The 16,290-nt window shown below is 35.6% G+C and overlaps 2 protein-coding genes across 2 annotated transcripts; both read left to right on the forward strand.

The window, feature by feature from the left end:
* Window positions 1–1,702: 1,702 nt before the first annotated feature.
* Window positions 1,703–11,912, forward strand: LOC142239258 (zinc finger FYVE domain-containing protein 9-like). Its single transcript, XM_075311037.1, has 8 exons — window positions 1,703–4,786; window positions 7,648–7,932; window positions 8,003–8,505; window positions 8,573–8,846; window positions 8,910–9,156; window positions 11,286–11,406; window positions 11,469–11,648; window positions 11,726–11,912. The coding sequence occupies exons 1-8, from the start codon at window positions 2,284–2,286 to the stop codon at window positions 11,876–11,878; spliced, it is 4,266 nt and encodes a 1,421-aa protein (XP_075167152.1). The 5' UTR covers window positions 1,703–2,283; the 3' UTR covers window positions 11,879–11,912.
* On the forward strand, window positions 11,873–15,545 carry LOC142239259 (zinc finger FYVE domain-containing protein 9-like). The gene is made up of 4 exons (XM_075311038.1): window positions 11,873–12,008; window positions 14,919–15,039; window positions 15,102–15,281; window positions 15,359–15,545. Exons 2-4 carry the CDS (start codon window positions 14,947–14,949, stop codon window positions 15,509–15,511), a joined length of 426 nt encoding a protein of 141 aa, XP_075167153.1. The 5' UTR covers window positions 11,873–12,008; window positions 14,919–14,946; the 3' UTR covers window positions 15,512–15,545.
* The last annotated feature ends 745 nt before the right edge of the window (window positions 15,546–16,290 follow it).

A 16,290-nucleotide genomic window follows, 5' to 3' on the forward strand; every position in this document is an offset into this window, starting at 1 on the left:
TCATTGAAAAGAAAACGCCAGATACAAATCTATACACGCCTAAACTGTATATGTTTCGGTTCGGGCGAATAAACCATTCCACTGCCTTTAGTATAGATCTGGGATATATAACTCGATTTTGGGCCCTTTATGCTAACTCCTTATGGAGAAAATATCTAGGAATGTTTCTCTTTTAAATTGAATCATCTTTACTCCCACTGTACATCATATTTTCATATAACTACAAGTCCCTTAGTCTTATTTTTATTTCGTTTTGTTACTGCAGTAATGCAACAACACGAAATTTATTTTTAGAAGCTATTTGTTGAATTCACCTTAGTGGTGAACAATCGAACAATGCTTTTGTCTCTGCAGTCAACAACAACATGTAACATGACAGTATTTTGCCATCACTATTGTTACAAGAGCTATTTTATATTTTGTGAAACACAAAGCGCTACCCTGCCATCATTTTTTGAATTTGGGGGCGCTTCAGAGAATCCCCACTACGTCGAAAACAATCATATACGACATCAAAAACTCGTCGGAAAAGCGCCGTCACTATTGAGAAGTTGTACCACGCCAAGTTACTACGAAAAAGTTTCTCATCAGTGCACTTATTAGGTGCCTATTTATATCAATTTCGAAGGACGCCAATAAGAACCCCAGCAAACTATCAGACAAAGTGAATTTTAAGGTAATTGTAGAAGAATCATTGTGGTCAAGTAAAACACGATTGTGTAGATGTTTATTGATTTGATTAAACATTTATAATTTCTTATAAATATAAAATTTTCCGGTTTATCTCGTCACATTTAACACCATTTTTTGCATTAATAAAAGAATGATGTTGAGTTTTAAGTAGCAAGTTACATATTGCAGCGTCTATCAACCAGTTTGTTTATTTTCGATGGAGACAGCGTGCCTGGAAAAATATTTGAAAAACGATCACTTTATTCTATTTGGAAAGTCGAAAATTGTTCACCATATACCTTTCTATGTTTTCAGAACTTTATTTTCGTTTTTATTTAAATAAAATATAACAAGCTGGTTGCGCTTGGCGTTTCACAAAAAATAAAATGGCTCTTCTAACAGTAGTGATGGCAAAATACTTTCATGTACATTTTGTACTTTTTGATATGCTTCCCCCATCACAGTTCGCGATGGTTGCGGTGACATTTACGAGTCTGTGGTAGCGATGAGGATGAAATGGAACTTTGAAATGCTGGCAGGGTTAGTTATCCATTTAAAAATATCAAATTAAAAGTATTCGAACCACTTTGAGATAAATCGTAAAAGTTATCTTAAAATGAAATGTATATTTTTCCTTATCGGTTGTGCAAGATTTTTGCTAAATTGTTGCAGCGTTGTAGTATTGTATTAGTTTTGGGAAAGAATTAGTATTTTTGCAAATAATGGCAACAATGTGAAGGTTATTCAAGATTTTAAGGAATAGATATTGATTGGCGGTTACATTCAGTCGACATGACCCGTTATAATCGTCGACAGCGTCTAAGGGCTAAAAAATTGTAGCGGCGCTACTTTGCTGCTTCATTGTCTTATATATGTGTCTGATGGGAATTCATTTGTTAAAATTGCTTGAAAGCCACTTGTGTTCAAACACTTTCAAATTCAATGCTGCATTGAAGTACCACCAATGAAAACTTTGAATAGAACCCTCGTATCGAAAATATGAAAACCGTCAAAGTGTAAAACGTCAAACAAAGTATTTCTTTTCTTCTGTGGTTTTTAATTGGATTGATTTCTGAATTTTGTCACAATGAAAAATCAAAACAAAGATAAATAACTTGCAGAATTTTCCATGTATGTGGCTAAAAGTTGACAACAATTGATGGAACACAGTATCCATGGATGCAGCCTAATTTCTACAAGAGATTTGTGATCTGTAACAATTGCAGTATAGGAAGATAAGCTGGAGAATACATTTGATAAAGACGCATATCAAGCAATTAATGCAAGTGTGAATCATCGTTATCATCTTGGTCGTACTCTTCCACTACTCCGCTTGCCCGGTTTTTAGAGTCAGTGACTGCTCGCTGGTGGGTTGCTATTAGCTGAGACAATTTAAATTGTATACATTTTAGACAGTGTTCTTGCTTGCTCAATACATCACTGTCGCTCACTTCCCTCGTCTTGCCTTAGGTTTATTGTTCCCCTTTACCGGCAGCTGATTGGGAATGGTGAAGTACAAGTGAAATAGACAAGGCTGCAAATTTCAAGGGCATTTCATAAATAATCGCATACCTTGACATAGCACAAGGACACTCATTCAGTGTGGATAACATGGATTTGGTTGATATAGATCAAGTGTTGGATAATCTTGAGCTGCACGAAGAGGAGGCCAATGAACAGCAAAGAAAGAGGCTGGAAGAGACTAAACAGAAAGAAGTGCAAAAACAAAAATCTACCACCAATGGCTTTGCAGGATCTGGTTTCAAAGCTGTTTCCCAGGTCTTCAACAGTCTGGATGAGTACTGTAAAAATGTAGAGTCTTTAGACACAAACTTAGCTTCAGTGTCGTCACTCAATGAACAGCAATATTCTAAGCCAGCGGAGTACCGTGATAAATCTAGTGGTTTCCAGCCATCCCATATGGTAGCTTCTTCACGCCAAGAATTGGAGGAGTATGAAAATGAGGTGGAGGAAAGTAAAGATATACAAAAATTTGTGGAGAAACCCAGAAATAAGAAACTGTCCACATCAGATATGGATAAAGATTCTCGCGAAGAATCCACAAATTCTCAGAGCTCAGAATCTCTGACAACTTCGTCCAATTCAACATTTTCCTCTGGGCCATCACTGGACCCGGAAGACTCTCTGGAAGAGCCTACACCTTTGACGAATTCGGGGGAAAAGGTAATGGATGAAAATAAAGTGGAATCACAAACGGCAACTGAAGACAAAGAGCAGCTATCTGACAATGAATGTTTGTTGGAAACTAACGAAACTAAAGCGGATACGCAAGACACGGTGGTAGAGGTAAATGACGAAGAAGCTACCTATTTGAGCGATATAACAAATTCGTTGGATTTAATACAACAAAATTTACAAAGCACAACAAACGTGGAAGATTTGACGCAGGGGCTCTCCTCCATTTCACTTACAAGTGCCAATTTACAATCCCAATCAGTACTACATTTGGAGACTTCGCTATCTTCATCAATGGGCAAGGTATTGGAAAACCTTACGGATTCTAATGTTACCTCAGCCCTAAGTCAACCCAGAGAAGTTGTGCCAATTGCACACAATACTCCCATAGACGACACATCTGAGGCGGCCAACCCTTCGATAGAAGTTCTAAACGATCATTCTGTACCTGAACAGATTCAACCAGTTCCGCCAATTTATGATTATAATCAGGCCATGTGTAATGAAGGCAATTCAGCGATGCAACAGCAGCCTGTCACATTTTGTTCCACCATGGATGAAATATCGGATGCAGAATTGGATTCAATGTTGCAAGAAATGGACATTGATGATGAGGCAGTAACAGAAAATCCACCACCATCAGTTATTGAGCCAACTATTAAAGAGCCGTCCCGTAGAGAAGAACCGTCACAGCAGAAAGACGATAATGCCTGTGTTGTGGAGCATTCAGATGAAATTTTATCAAATGAAAGTTCTGGTGATCATCCGAATGGAGATAGTTTTTCTCAGGCATCTACTGTGGAATTCTCTGAAATACGACCACAAAATCATCAGGACATAAGTGAATGCGAAGATAACATGGTAATAAACTCGGCAGTATCTTCTTACAGTAATAGTGAATCATCATCATTGGAAGGTGACATAATTCAAGCCAAAACGATCGAAGAGGACGATGCGGATCCCTCACGGCCCCAACGTCCAACTTCATTGGACTTACCAGCAATACAAGCCGTTGACATCTATGCCAATGCGGGACAAACACCGCCGGGTTCCGAGCCTTCAGAACAAGTTGCCACAACAGAGGAAGAAGTCCAAACACCACCATCACCCGATGTGGAACCTGAACCTAGCCCTGTTGCGAATGACATAGCCGAGGCCACAGGTTATAGCGAAGATCCTCATGCCAATTTAGGAAAAATTCCACCAATATGGGTACCCGATAATATGGCCACAGGCTGCATGCAATGCAGTGCCAAGTTTACCATGATCAAACGTCGTCACCATTGTCGAGCATGTGGCAAAGTTCTTTGCTCGGTTTGTTGTTCACAAAAATTCAAATTGGATTTTCTAACAGAGCCGGAATCAAGGGTATGCGTACAGTGTTATTTAATTCTCACCCAAAGACAAACATCCAACTATACGGCAGGATCATTGACAACGGGTCCTGGCAGTGCAATACGTTCGCCAAATCCTAATAATCCCATGGAATATTGTTCAACTATCCCACCACATCGACAGGTTAGCGGAGATGTTAAAACACCGCCATCGGTCATAGTGCCGGTTGGTGTTTTGAAAAAAGACAATGGAAGTTTCTCATCAACATCGTCTAACTCAAGTGGTCAAAAGGCGCGAAAACGTAAATCTGTTATGTTCAGTGATGGCATTGCCCCCGGAAGTCATTTGGCCAGCATTGAACTATGGAATGAACAGCCAAAACAGGCTCGAAGACAAAGCTCTACAAATAGAAATGCGGCCGCAAATAAGCCATCAACTCCGCGATCTGAATATATAACTGATGCAACAACAATGGGTTTAGTGGCTCAATTGTTTAGAGGTTCCATTCCACCCATGGCAGCGGCAGCTACATTAAATACGGCAACACAACAATCAACGGTATCGAACTCACCCGTTGCAAATGGTAAGTTAAGGACAATTAAAACTTGAATAACCTTACAAGAATTTGTTTTACATACATAAACATTTGATAATTATTTTTATTGTTTGAAAAATCCATTTATTCATAATTATCACTTGCCTTTGTAACTTTCACTTTTTCGGAACTTAAAAAAGGTGAACGAAACAAAAGGGGTCTGCACTCATATCAATAATTGCAAACACAATGATAAGGGACATTCATTTTATAAATGAGGTGAAATATTTTGATATTTGTCCAGCATTAGTGAGGGGTTTTGCCACCGATAACTATGCCGTGGGTTGGTAACTATTGGATTATCTTGTACTCGCTTTAATGAAATTCAACCGTAGCCCAACTCATTGATATTGACTTTGCCGTGCTCCTAAGAAAGGAGCACGTATATCTTTAGTTAAACGATATACGGTTCACGTCCGCGGTTGCCACTGTTGGTATGATTCTACCAAAAATGGTAGATTTTTTACTGGTTGGTAGATTCGTAGAATCCTTGAAGTTTTGGTAGATTTTCAAGTTTTTATAGAAATAAAATTGTGACGAAAATTTCTATAGAAATAAAATTTTGACAAAATCTTCTATAAAAATAAAATTTTGACAAAATTTTCCAAAAAAATAAATTTTGACATTTTCTATAGAAAAAAATAAAATAAAATTTTCTATAGAAATAAAATTTTGCAAAAACTTTGTATTTTGACAAACATTTGATTAAAAACCTAATTTTTTAAATTTGGTAGATTTTTGGTAAATTTTTCTTAAACTTTTGGTAGATTATTTTTGGTATGGGTGGCAATCGTGTTCACGTCCCACTAAGCTATTAAAAAATAACGTATGAGGATTACTGATATTACTCCCAGGGACCAGGATTTTTAGTTCGTGGAGAAAACGATGATTTATTTAGCCACGTGGAAATTAAACAAATTTGGGATCTAAAAAAAAACTTTACTTCTGCTTTCCATTAAGAATGTGTGCTTTAGCTGAAAATGAAAGATATTTTTCTTTATTTTTCCATTGAGCAGATTTTTAACTTTTGCATAGACAACTTTTTCAAAAGGTTGTTGGGAAACTGTTAATTATAGCAGGTAGATTGTTATAAACGGGGGACGTTTTAAACGTTTTCGTCTGTATATCGTTACACTAATTCCAATTTTAATAAAATACGTCAAAAGTAATACGTCACTTTCTTAATTATTTTTTAATTGAGGCAATCAATTATCTAACGTATTATTATTATTTATGTATAATAATATAATAAACGTTTAATAATTGTAAATAATATTTTACCATTATGTGGACTTGAGTCATAATTAATGAAAAAGTAAATAGTACACAGAAAAAATATATTTCGTGTTCAATCACGTAAATAATTGATTCAATTATTTTTTAAATGAAATTTCTTCAATCACTGAAATTGTAGCAAAAACCAGCAATGGCAATTAACACATTAATTGATCCTATTAATTTATACGATTATATTGTTTATTATATTCAACGCTTAGTATGAGATATCTACTATATCTTAATATATATTCAACATTTAGTATTTTTACTATTCATAAATATTTTTTATTATTATTTCTATTTACTACACCATTGTCTTAAAGATTTTATCTAGTTTTTTTATATATACCATTGTTGAAGTTTATATTTTATTACAATTTTGTGTGATGCAGGATTTTAGGTCTATTTATTGACTTTTGTATCACTTTGTACGATAATAAAAATGAAAAATACTAAAATTTCCGGAAATTTTTTTTCAATTATATTTTTATTTTCAATATAAGTTTTATTCAAATTTAATAAATATTAATATATAAATTTGACAAATATACTTTTCCTCTGTTGGTTAAGCTACTCTTGTAGTTTAGTCAACGCCATGGTTTTAAGTTGAAATCAAAACAACAAATAATATAAATTTTTTGAAAAAAAATTAAGAAATATCTGATTTTAGTTTTTATTTGACTAAAAATTTTATTGTGTCAGTTAATTTTTTAATTGATTTTGTTTTCAATCACAATCTTATTTTTAATAGGAAATATTTGATTTTTTCTATGCAATTGGTAAAGTATAGTTGAGGCGCTTTAGTATTACAGAGAAAAAAGTCTTAAAAAAAGTTCAATTAAAAATTTAATTGATTCAACAAATTTTTTAATTGAAACAACAATCAATCACAAAAATTAATAGTATTAATTAAGTTTTTAATTGGATCAATTAATTTTTTAATTGGCTTTCAGTTCATTTTTTTAATTGATACCATCATTTTTGTGATTGAAGACATTTAAATTAAAAAAATAATTTTTTTATTTATTTATTACAATCACAATAAATTATGAAAATAAATATAAAAAAACAATTAGGTGCTAACAACAAAGGTTCTTGACCTAATAGGATTAGTTACATTTGACTATATAAGAAGCAAAATTTTACAATATTTTAGGAGTGAAAGTGTGTCACGGATATTTGTAGAGTTTATGATTTGTAGCTTTTTAGGATCAATTAATGTACTACACAGAGAGGGTGAACTTTTCTTTTTATCAAAAGTAACTGCTAGATTCTTAACCTTAAAGTCTATTATAAGGAAAATTTTTTTTCGAAGAAGTCCAAAAAAATCTGAGAGTCTATGTGTACAGACTGTTTGAAATACACTAAAATATCAATAGTATCGCTGAGGAGAGATAATGAATTGCCAACTACAAAACAAGACAATAATCACCAGGTTTCTTGTAATTAAATTAATAAAACCATACCATACTCATTGATACGAGAGAATTCCTCATGGAAACCCATTTAAATCTTGTTCCCTAGAAAATTGTATTATTTTTGAATTAAAACTCTTCACTTCTTTGTTTTAGCTAACAAGACATTGAATAACTCATCTGCTACCCCTGGCTCTAAAAAATCTCCAGAAACTAATCGTTCAAAACGATTGCCGCCATCAGGTTGCGATGAGAATGGTTGTTTTATACCCGAGGCAGATGGAAGTTTACCACCCATTGTCATAACTAAAGATGAAACTGGTTGTGATTTTGACTATAAGGATGTCGTCAATAACTATGACTTGGTAATGAGATTACAAAACGAGACACTAAAATTTGCCGTGCAAAAGAATTTCTTTGTTTTTGTTAAAATAGTCAATTGTAAGTATTGGAATGGAATGAAGAATACCATCCCTTTTCCTTTAATGCATTTGTTTTGGTTTGCTTTCAGTAAAATGTTGTTTGAATCGTACTGTAATTAATTTCACCACCTGTGGAATGCATCATGTGGGTAATGATGAAATCATCATACTTTTGGAATTCGAGCTTCCAGCATCGAAGGAAGAAGCTGCCGGTTCAGGATTTCGAATACCCCGAGATGTGTTTATTCATTTGAATGAAATTTATAATAATGCCGAAGCTGGTAATCCTATACAAGAATTGTCACATACTAGCCCACAACAGGCCACATTTTTGGGATCTCGCGATTATGGTGGTTTTATATTTATAAGACCCACATTTCAGTGTATGTTGGATGTGATACAGCCAGATAAACCGTATCTGATAGGGATATTGATACATCGTTTTGAAATTCCTTGGGCTAAGATATTTCCTTTGCGTTTAATGCTAAGATTGGGAGCTCAATACCGTTATTATCCTTGTCCTCATATATCAATGCGCAATAGGGAATCGGTATATGCTGAAATTGCTCAGACAATAATGGTATTTTTGGCGGTAAGACCAAGAAATTTTTCTTAAGTGGGGCCATATCATGTCATCTGGTTTATTTGTATTTCCACAGGATTTTCGCAATTACACATATACTCTGCCTTTTATTCGAGGCATGTACATACACATGGAAGACCGTCAGACCACGGTGGCTATACCTCGAAATCGTTTGGATGATGTGGTAAAAGCCATCAACAATTCTAGTGATCATATATTGGCATTTGGTGGAAATTTCTCCAAAACAGCAGATGGTCATTTAGTTTGTATGCAAAATGTTAATGATGATCGCACCGAAATGTATGCATACTCAACGCAAGCTATTAATATACAAGGGCAACCCCGTAAAGGTATTTGCGAGAAAAGAAATATCTAATATACCATTTTCTTAATGTTTTTCTTTTGTTTTCTAGTTACGGGAGCAAGTTTCTTTCTTTTAAACGAGTCCTTGAAGCCTAGCTGTGGTCTTTCTGGCAAATGTAGTATTGTAGAAGATGGCCTGATGGTTCAAATTCTACCATCACAGATGGAGGAAGTGCGTGAGTCATTGAAAAATCAAAAGGATGTCACAATTGTTTGTGGTCCCATTGGAGCTGATATTAATCAAACTGAAATTGTTTGTCTGAAATGGGTGAACAATGATAAGGAATTTAATATTGGGTAAGATGGTTTATATATTTACTTTTTTTCACACACACTCAATGGAAATGGATAAAAATATGCTCAATCGCCGTGAAATCGAGTCGATATATCTAAGTTTTTTTCGATCTCCAGGTTTAACTTATATAACAATATGTATTTCGAGCCCCAATACAAGGGATGATGGTTTATTGACCATAACGAGAGTTATAGAGAGTCAATCGTCGCATCCGTGGTCTGCGAGCCAACGACATGCCACGCGTGAATCTCCGTGAGTCGTGAATGGAATTTATACTATGTCTCGTGAATGGGACTAAACAAAGATAAGTCGTGTGTGAAAATCGTCTTTCACGATAATTGTCGTGTTCCAAATTTTTTGTGAATCACGAAAATTGTCGTGAATCGAGCGTGAGGCTTTAAACGTTGTTTGTGTGTGAGCGTGCGTGAGTATGACTTGTCATTTCGTGAATGTGTGTGAGTGTGAGCGAAATTTCACTCACGCGCATACCTCTATACCACAATTTACCTCAGCCGACCTTACCAATGTTATCTGCAGCGCAAAACCATCCAAGGTACTGGGCACCGACGGAATTTCTATGCTAATGCTAAAGCATCTGGGAGCACAAGGAGTTGAGTGTTTGATCAGACTCCTTTGTCATTGGATCCTCCATTATACCCGAAGTCTGGAAAATGCGTAAGGTTATTCCACTACTCGAGGCAACTAGAGCAAGGGTGATTCTTACAAATCGACCCTTCTCTCGCCAGTAGCCAAGACACTTGGGGCTCTACTGTGGAGAAATTTTCAACTACCAACCATCAACATGGATTCCGTAAAGTGCATAGCACACCTCATGCCATTTCAGCATATATAAATAGGGGACTCAAACAGGTCAAGCCGTGTAACAGAAAGGTCCTTGTGGCGACTTGGCCGTATCAAAGGTATTCGCTGCGGGTGCCAGTTGTTTTCGGAATTTTGAGATAAAAAGTCAAGGTGGGGTGATATCTCCGGCACTGTTCAACTTCTACTTATCCTCTATTCCTCCCACCCCCATTCCTGACGTCGTTGAAATTGTATCATATGGAGACAGCCTTTTCAAGTCACCTGCCCGCGCCACTGCAATTTGTGATAATATCCGCGGTAGAAACAAGGTTCGCGAGTCACTCGCAGGCAGCACTTGGGGTCCGGACAAATAAACCTTGTCGGCAGTGTGGACACATCTAACAAGCGACATGCAGTGGAATAACATACAGACCTGTCTGAATGCATCCTTAGAACTCCGACTGGATGTCTCCGCAACTCACCTGCCCGCGCCACTGCAATTTGTGATAAGCTCCGCGGTAGAAACAAGGTCCTCGAGTCACTCACAGGCAGCACATTTAACAAGCGAGACGCAGTGGAATAATATACAGACCTGTCTGAATGCTGCTCAGAACTCCGACTGGATGTCTCCGCAGTACATCCCTATGCGTAGACATTATTACATGTGGTCAAATCAGTATCTCCTGTGTTGTTATCGCAGTAACCATCCAAATCACCATCTTGTGGATAGACAACCGCCACTCAGAAATGTAATGTATCTTCACTTTCCAGAGCATAAGATCCAAGTTACAAAAGAGAGCCTCTAGACCAAGTAGCATACCAGATAGGTCGGAACAGAATTCATGAACACACACAATTTTTTTGTCCTCAATCACGAAATTAATTGATCCAATTAATTATTAATTGAAATGTTTTCAATCACAGAAATGATAGTATCAAAAAGTCTATTAGTTTCAAAGTCTATTTTTTTTTATCCAATTCATTTTTGTGATTGATTTTTGTTTCAATTAAAAATTTTGTTGAAATTCAATTAAAATGTTAAATGAAAAAAATTTTGGTGATATTTTTTGTGAAGCGGTTTTCTCGGTGCTCGACCACCGCCTATAGCACCGAAAAAAGTTACCTGACTTCGACTTTCCGTAGTACGTAGGCGGTTGAATTTTAGATACGATTGGGCCAAAATTCTCGGTATAACATTCAGCTGCCTTTGTAAGTCATCTGCTCCCACCACAGCATTTTTTATCCATTGTGGAGGGTACTTAAGATTTTGCTTAAAAATATCATTTTTTTATTAATATTAATATTTTTGTTTTATACTTTTTTATTTTAGCGTTAAATCCCCCATTGATGATCGTCTTATGGATGGTGTATCAAGTATGCGCGTTCATGCTAGTTTTAATTATTCCAACTCAAACTATGCAATACGTTTAACCGATATATATGTGATTCAGGTACGACAGTACATCGCCTCCCCAAACCAAATAAGAAAGATAACAATGATTTGTAATTACAGCATGCTGATTGGTATAACACAAATTCATCAACATTGAGTGTGTCTACCACATCGGATGTAACACGAATGACCGAACAAATTGCCCGTAGTACATCTATGGCATTGGTACCATTCCTAGATCTTTTGGCAGCAAGTAAAAATACGAAAATTGGCTTAAGAGCAACACTGCATCAGGATAACGTAAGTGCTCGAAATAAGATTACACAAAACAAACAAATTCCAATTTAGTGGTTTTTATTTTATTTATTTCGTTTAAGGTGTGTTATGAAGCTGGTGCTCGTGGCTCAAAACTACCTCCTCTATATATGAATGCCCTTGATAACCATTTGGTTCCTACATTACACGATATCTCATCCGGCATAGAGGAGGCATTAATATTAGAATTAATCTTTTACATATTAAATGTTTAGTGAATATAATCAAAACGAAGTCTATCGAAACGAACTACAATAATATTTTATCTCAATTGATATGTCCTCGCCCCTTCCCCCCATGCTCCCAAACAAGAGAAGTGCAATGGAAATTGAATTAAATAATTAGGTAAGAGTCTTATAGTGTTTCTAAATGTGGCCAATCTTAAGAGGGAAAGAAAATAACATAGTATGTTAGTATATATTAAAGATGAAAAAACAATATTGTGTAAATCACATTTCCAAATTGTAGAAAATCTCATGTTTTTACTTTTAATACAATTAATTTTTGGCTATTTTATCTGTTAACGTGTTTTACGCATAAAATGTGTAAATGAGCTCTGTTTTATCTTCGCTTGTAGTTATTTTTTCTTCACTGAAAATAGGAGCACATTTTGAAACATTGAAACTGTTTTTTTTGCTGTTTTCTCGAGATCACCACTCGTCTGCTATATAGATATATAATATAATAAATGAAAGTAATTATATTTACATGTATTATAATGTTTATAATATTTTCGTTTAACATTCAATTTATTTCTCTCATTCTAATGTTTACAAACAAATTAAGATCAAATCAATAATCAATAAATAAAATGTACCTTCAAATAAATGATAGTGGTGGAAGTCTTCTTATTGAACATTTAAGATGGAAAAGGAACCATAATTATTTCTGCTGAATACGGTTAATATCGGACCATTTTTTGATGTAGCCAAAAATCTAGGAGTTCAATAAATTATTTGGCCGCGTATGAGGAATAATCTACCAAAATTTGAAGAAAATATCCCAAAACAAAAAACTATTAAATAAAAAATCTTTTATTTCTATAAATTTTGTCAAATTTTTTTCCTATAGAAAATTTTGTCAAAATTTTATTCCGACAGAAAATTTTGTCAAAATTTTATTCCGAGAGAAAATTTTGTCATAATTTTATACCTAGAGAACATTTTGTCAACATGGATAAAAATATGCTCAATCGCCGTGAAATCGAGTCGATATATCTAAGTTTTTTTCGATCTCCAGGTTTAACTTATATAACAATATGTATTTCGAGCCCCAATACAAGGGATGATGGTTTATTGACCATAACGAGAGTTATAGAGAGTCAATCGTCGCATCCGTGGTCTGCGAGCCAACGACATGCCACGCGTGAATCTCCGTGAGTCGTGAATGGAATTTATACTATGTCTCGTGAATGGGACTAAACAAAGATAAGTCGTGTGTGAAAATCGTCTTTCACGATAATTGTCGTGTTCCAAATTTTTTGTGAATCACGAAAATTGTCGTGAATCGAGCGTGAGGCTTTAAACGTTGTTTGTGTGTGAGCGTGCGTGAGTATGACTTGTCATTTCGTGAATGTGTGTGAGTGTGAGCGAAATTTCACTCACGCGCATACCTCTATACCACAATTTACCTCAGCCGACCTTACCAATGTTATCTGCAGCGCAAAACCATCCAAGGTACTGGGCACCGACGGAATTTCTATGCTAATGCTAAAGCATCTGGGAGCACAAGGAGTTGAGTGTTTGATCAGACTCCTTTGTCATTGGATCCTCCATTATACCCGAAGTCTGGAAAATGCGTAAGGTTATTCCACTACTCGAGGCAACTAGAGCAAGGGTGATTCTTACAAATCGACCCTTCTCTCGCCAGTAGCCAAGACACTTGGGGCTCTACTGTGGAGAAATTTTCAACTACCAACCATCAACATGGATTCCGTAAAGTGCATAGCACACCTCATGCCATTTCAGCATATATAAATAGGGGACTCAAACAGGTCAAGCCGTGTAACAGAAAGGTCCTTGTGGCGACTTGGCCGTATCAAAGGTATTCGCTGCGGGTGCCAGTTGTTTTCGGAATTTTGAGATAAAAAGTCAAGGTGGGGTGATATCTCCGGCACTGTTCAACTTCTACTTATCCTCTATTCCTCCCACCCCCATTCCTGACGTCGTTGAAATTGTATCATATGGAGACAGCCTTTTCAAGTCACCTGCCCGCGCCACTGCAATTTGTGATAATATCCGCGGTAGAAACAAGGTTCGCGAGTCACTCGCAGGCAGCACTTGGGGTCCGGACAAATAAACCTTGTCGGCAGTGTGGACACATCTAACAAGCGACATGCAGTGGAATAACATACAGACCTGTCTGAATGCATCCTTAGAACTCCGACTGGATGTCTCCGCAACTCACCTGCCCGCGCCACTGCAATTTGTGATAAGCTCCGCGGTAGAAACAAGGTCCTCGAGTCACTCACAGGCAGCACATTTAACAAGCGAGACGCAGTGGAATAATATACAGACCTGTCTGAATGCTGCTCAGAACTCCGACTGGATGTCTCCGCAGTACATCCCTATGCGTAGACATTATTACATGTGGTCAAATCAGTATCTCCTGTGTTGTTATCGCAGTAACCATCCAAATCACCATCTTGTGGATAGACAACCGCCACTCAGAAATGTAATGTATCTTCACTTTCCAGAGCATAAGATCCAAGTTACAAAAGAGAGCCTCTAGACCAAGTAGCATACCAGATAGGTCGGAACAGAATTCATGAACACACACAATTTTTTTGTCCTCAATCACGAAATTAATTGATCCAATTAATTATTAATTGAAATGTTTTCAATCACAGAAATGATAGTATCAAAAAGTCTATTAGTTTCAAAGTCTATTTTTTTTTTATCCAATTCATTTTTGTGATTGATTTTTGTTTCAATTAAAAATTTTGTTGAAATTCAATTAAAATGTTAAATGAAAAAAATTTTGGTGATATTTTTTGTGAAGCGGTTTTCTCGGTGCTCGACCACCGCCTATAGCACCGAAAAAAGTTACCTGACTTCGACTTTCCGTAGTACGTAGGCGGTTGAATTTTAGATACGATTGGGCCAAAATTCTCGGTATAACATTCAGCTGCCTTTGTAAGTCATCTGCTCCCACCACAGCATTTTTTATCCATTGTGGAGGGTACTTAAGATTTTGCTTAAAAATATCATTTTTTTATTAATATTAATATTTTTGTTTTATACTTTTTTATTTTAGCGTTAAATCCCCCATTGATGATCGTCTTATGGATGGTGTATCAAGTATGCGCGTTCATGCTAGTTTTAATTATTCCAACTCAAACTATGCAATACGTTTAACCGATATATATGTGATTCAGGTACGACAGTACATCGCCTCCCCAAACCAAATAAGAAAGATAACAATGATTTGTAATTACAGCATGCTGATTGGTATAACACAAATTCATCAACATTGAGTGTGTCTACCACATCGGATGTAACACGAATGACCGAACAAATTGCCCGTAGTACATCTATGGCATTGGTACCATTCCTAGATCTTTTGGCAGCAAGTAAAAATACGAAAATTGGCTTAAGAGCAACACTGCATCAGGATAACGTAAGTGCTCGAAATAAGATTACACAAAACAAACAAATTCCAATTTAGTGGTTTTTATTTTATTTATTTCGTTTAAGGTGTGTTATGAAGCTGGTGCTCGTGGCTCAAAACTACCTCCTCTATATATGAATGCCCTTGATAACCATTTGGTTCCTACATTACACGATATCTCATCCGGCATAGAGGAGGCATTAATATTAGAATTAATCTTTTACATATTAAATGTTTAGTGAATATAATCAAAACGAAGTCTATCGAAACGAACTACAATAATATTTTATCTCAATTGATATGTCCTCGCCCCTTCCCCCCATGCTCCCAAACAAGAGAAGTGCAATGGAAATTGAATTAAATAATTAGGTAAGAGTCTTATAGTGTTTCTAAATGTGGCCAATCTTAAGAGGGAAAGAAAATAACATAGTATGTTAGTATATATTAAAGATGAAAAAACAATATTGTGTAAATCACATTTCCAAATTGTAGAAAATCTCATGTTTTTACTTTTAATACAATTAATTTTTGGCTATTTTATCTGTTAACGTGTTTTACGCATAAAATGTGTAAATGAGCTCTGTTTTATCTTCGCTTGTAGTTATTTTTTCTTCACTGAAAATAGGAGCACATTTTGAAACATTGAAACTGTTTTTTTTGCTGTTTTCTCGAGATCACCACTCGTCTGCTATATAGATATATAATATAATAAATGAAAGTAATTATATTTACATGTATTATAATGTTTATAATATTTTCGTTTAACATTCAATTTATTTCTCTCATTCTAATGTTTACAAACAAATTAAGATCAAATCAATAATCAATAAATAAAATGTACCTTCAAATAAATGATAGTGGTGGAAGTCTTCTTATTGAACATTTAAGATGGAAAAGGAACCATAATTATTTCTGCTGAATACGGTTAATATCGGACCATTTTTTGATGTAGCCAAAAATCTAGGAGTTCAATAAATTATTTGGCCGCGTATGAGGAATAATCTACCAAAATTTGAAG

The sequence above is a fragment of the Haematobia irritans genome, chromosome 5 (assembly GCF_050003625.1).
Source record: "Haematobia irritans isolate KBUSLIRL chromosome 5, ASM5000362v1, whole genome shotgun sequence".
Lineage (NCBI taxonomy): Eukaryota > Metazoa > Arthropoda > Insecta > Diptera > Muscidae > Haematobia > Haematobia irritans.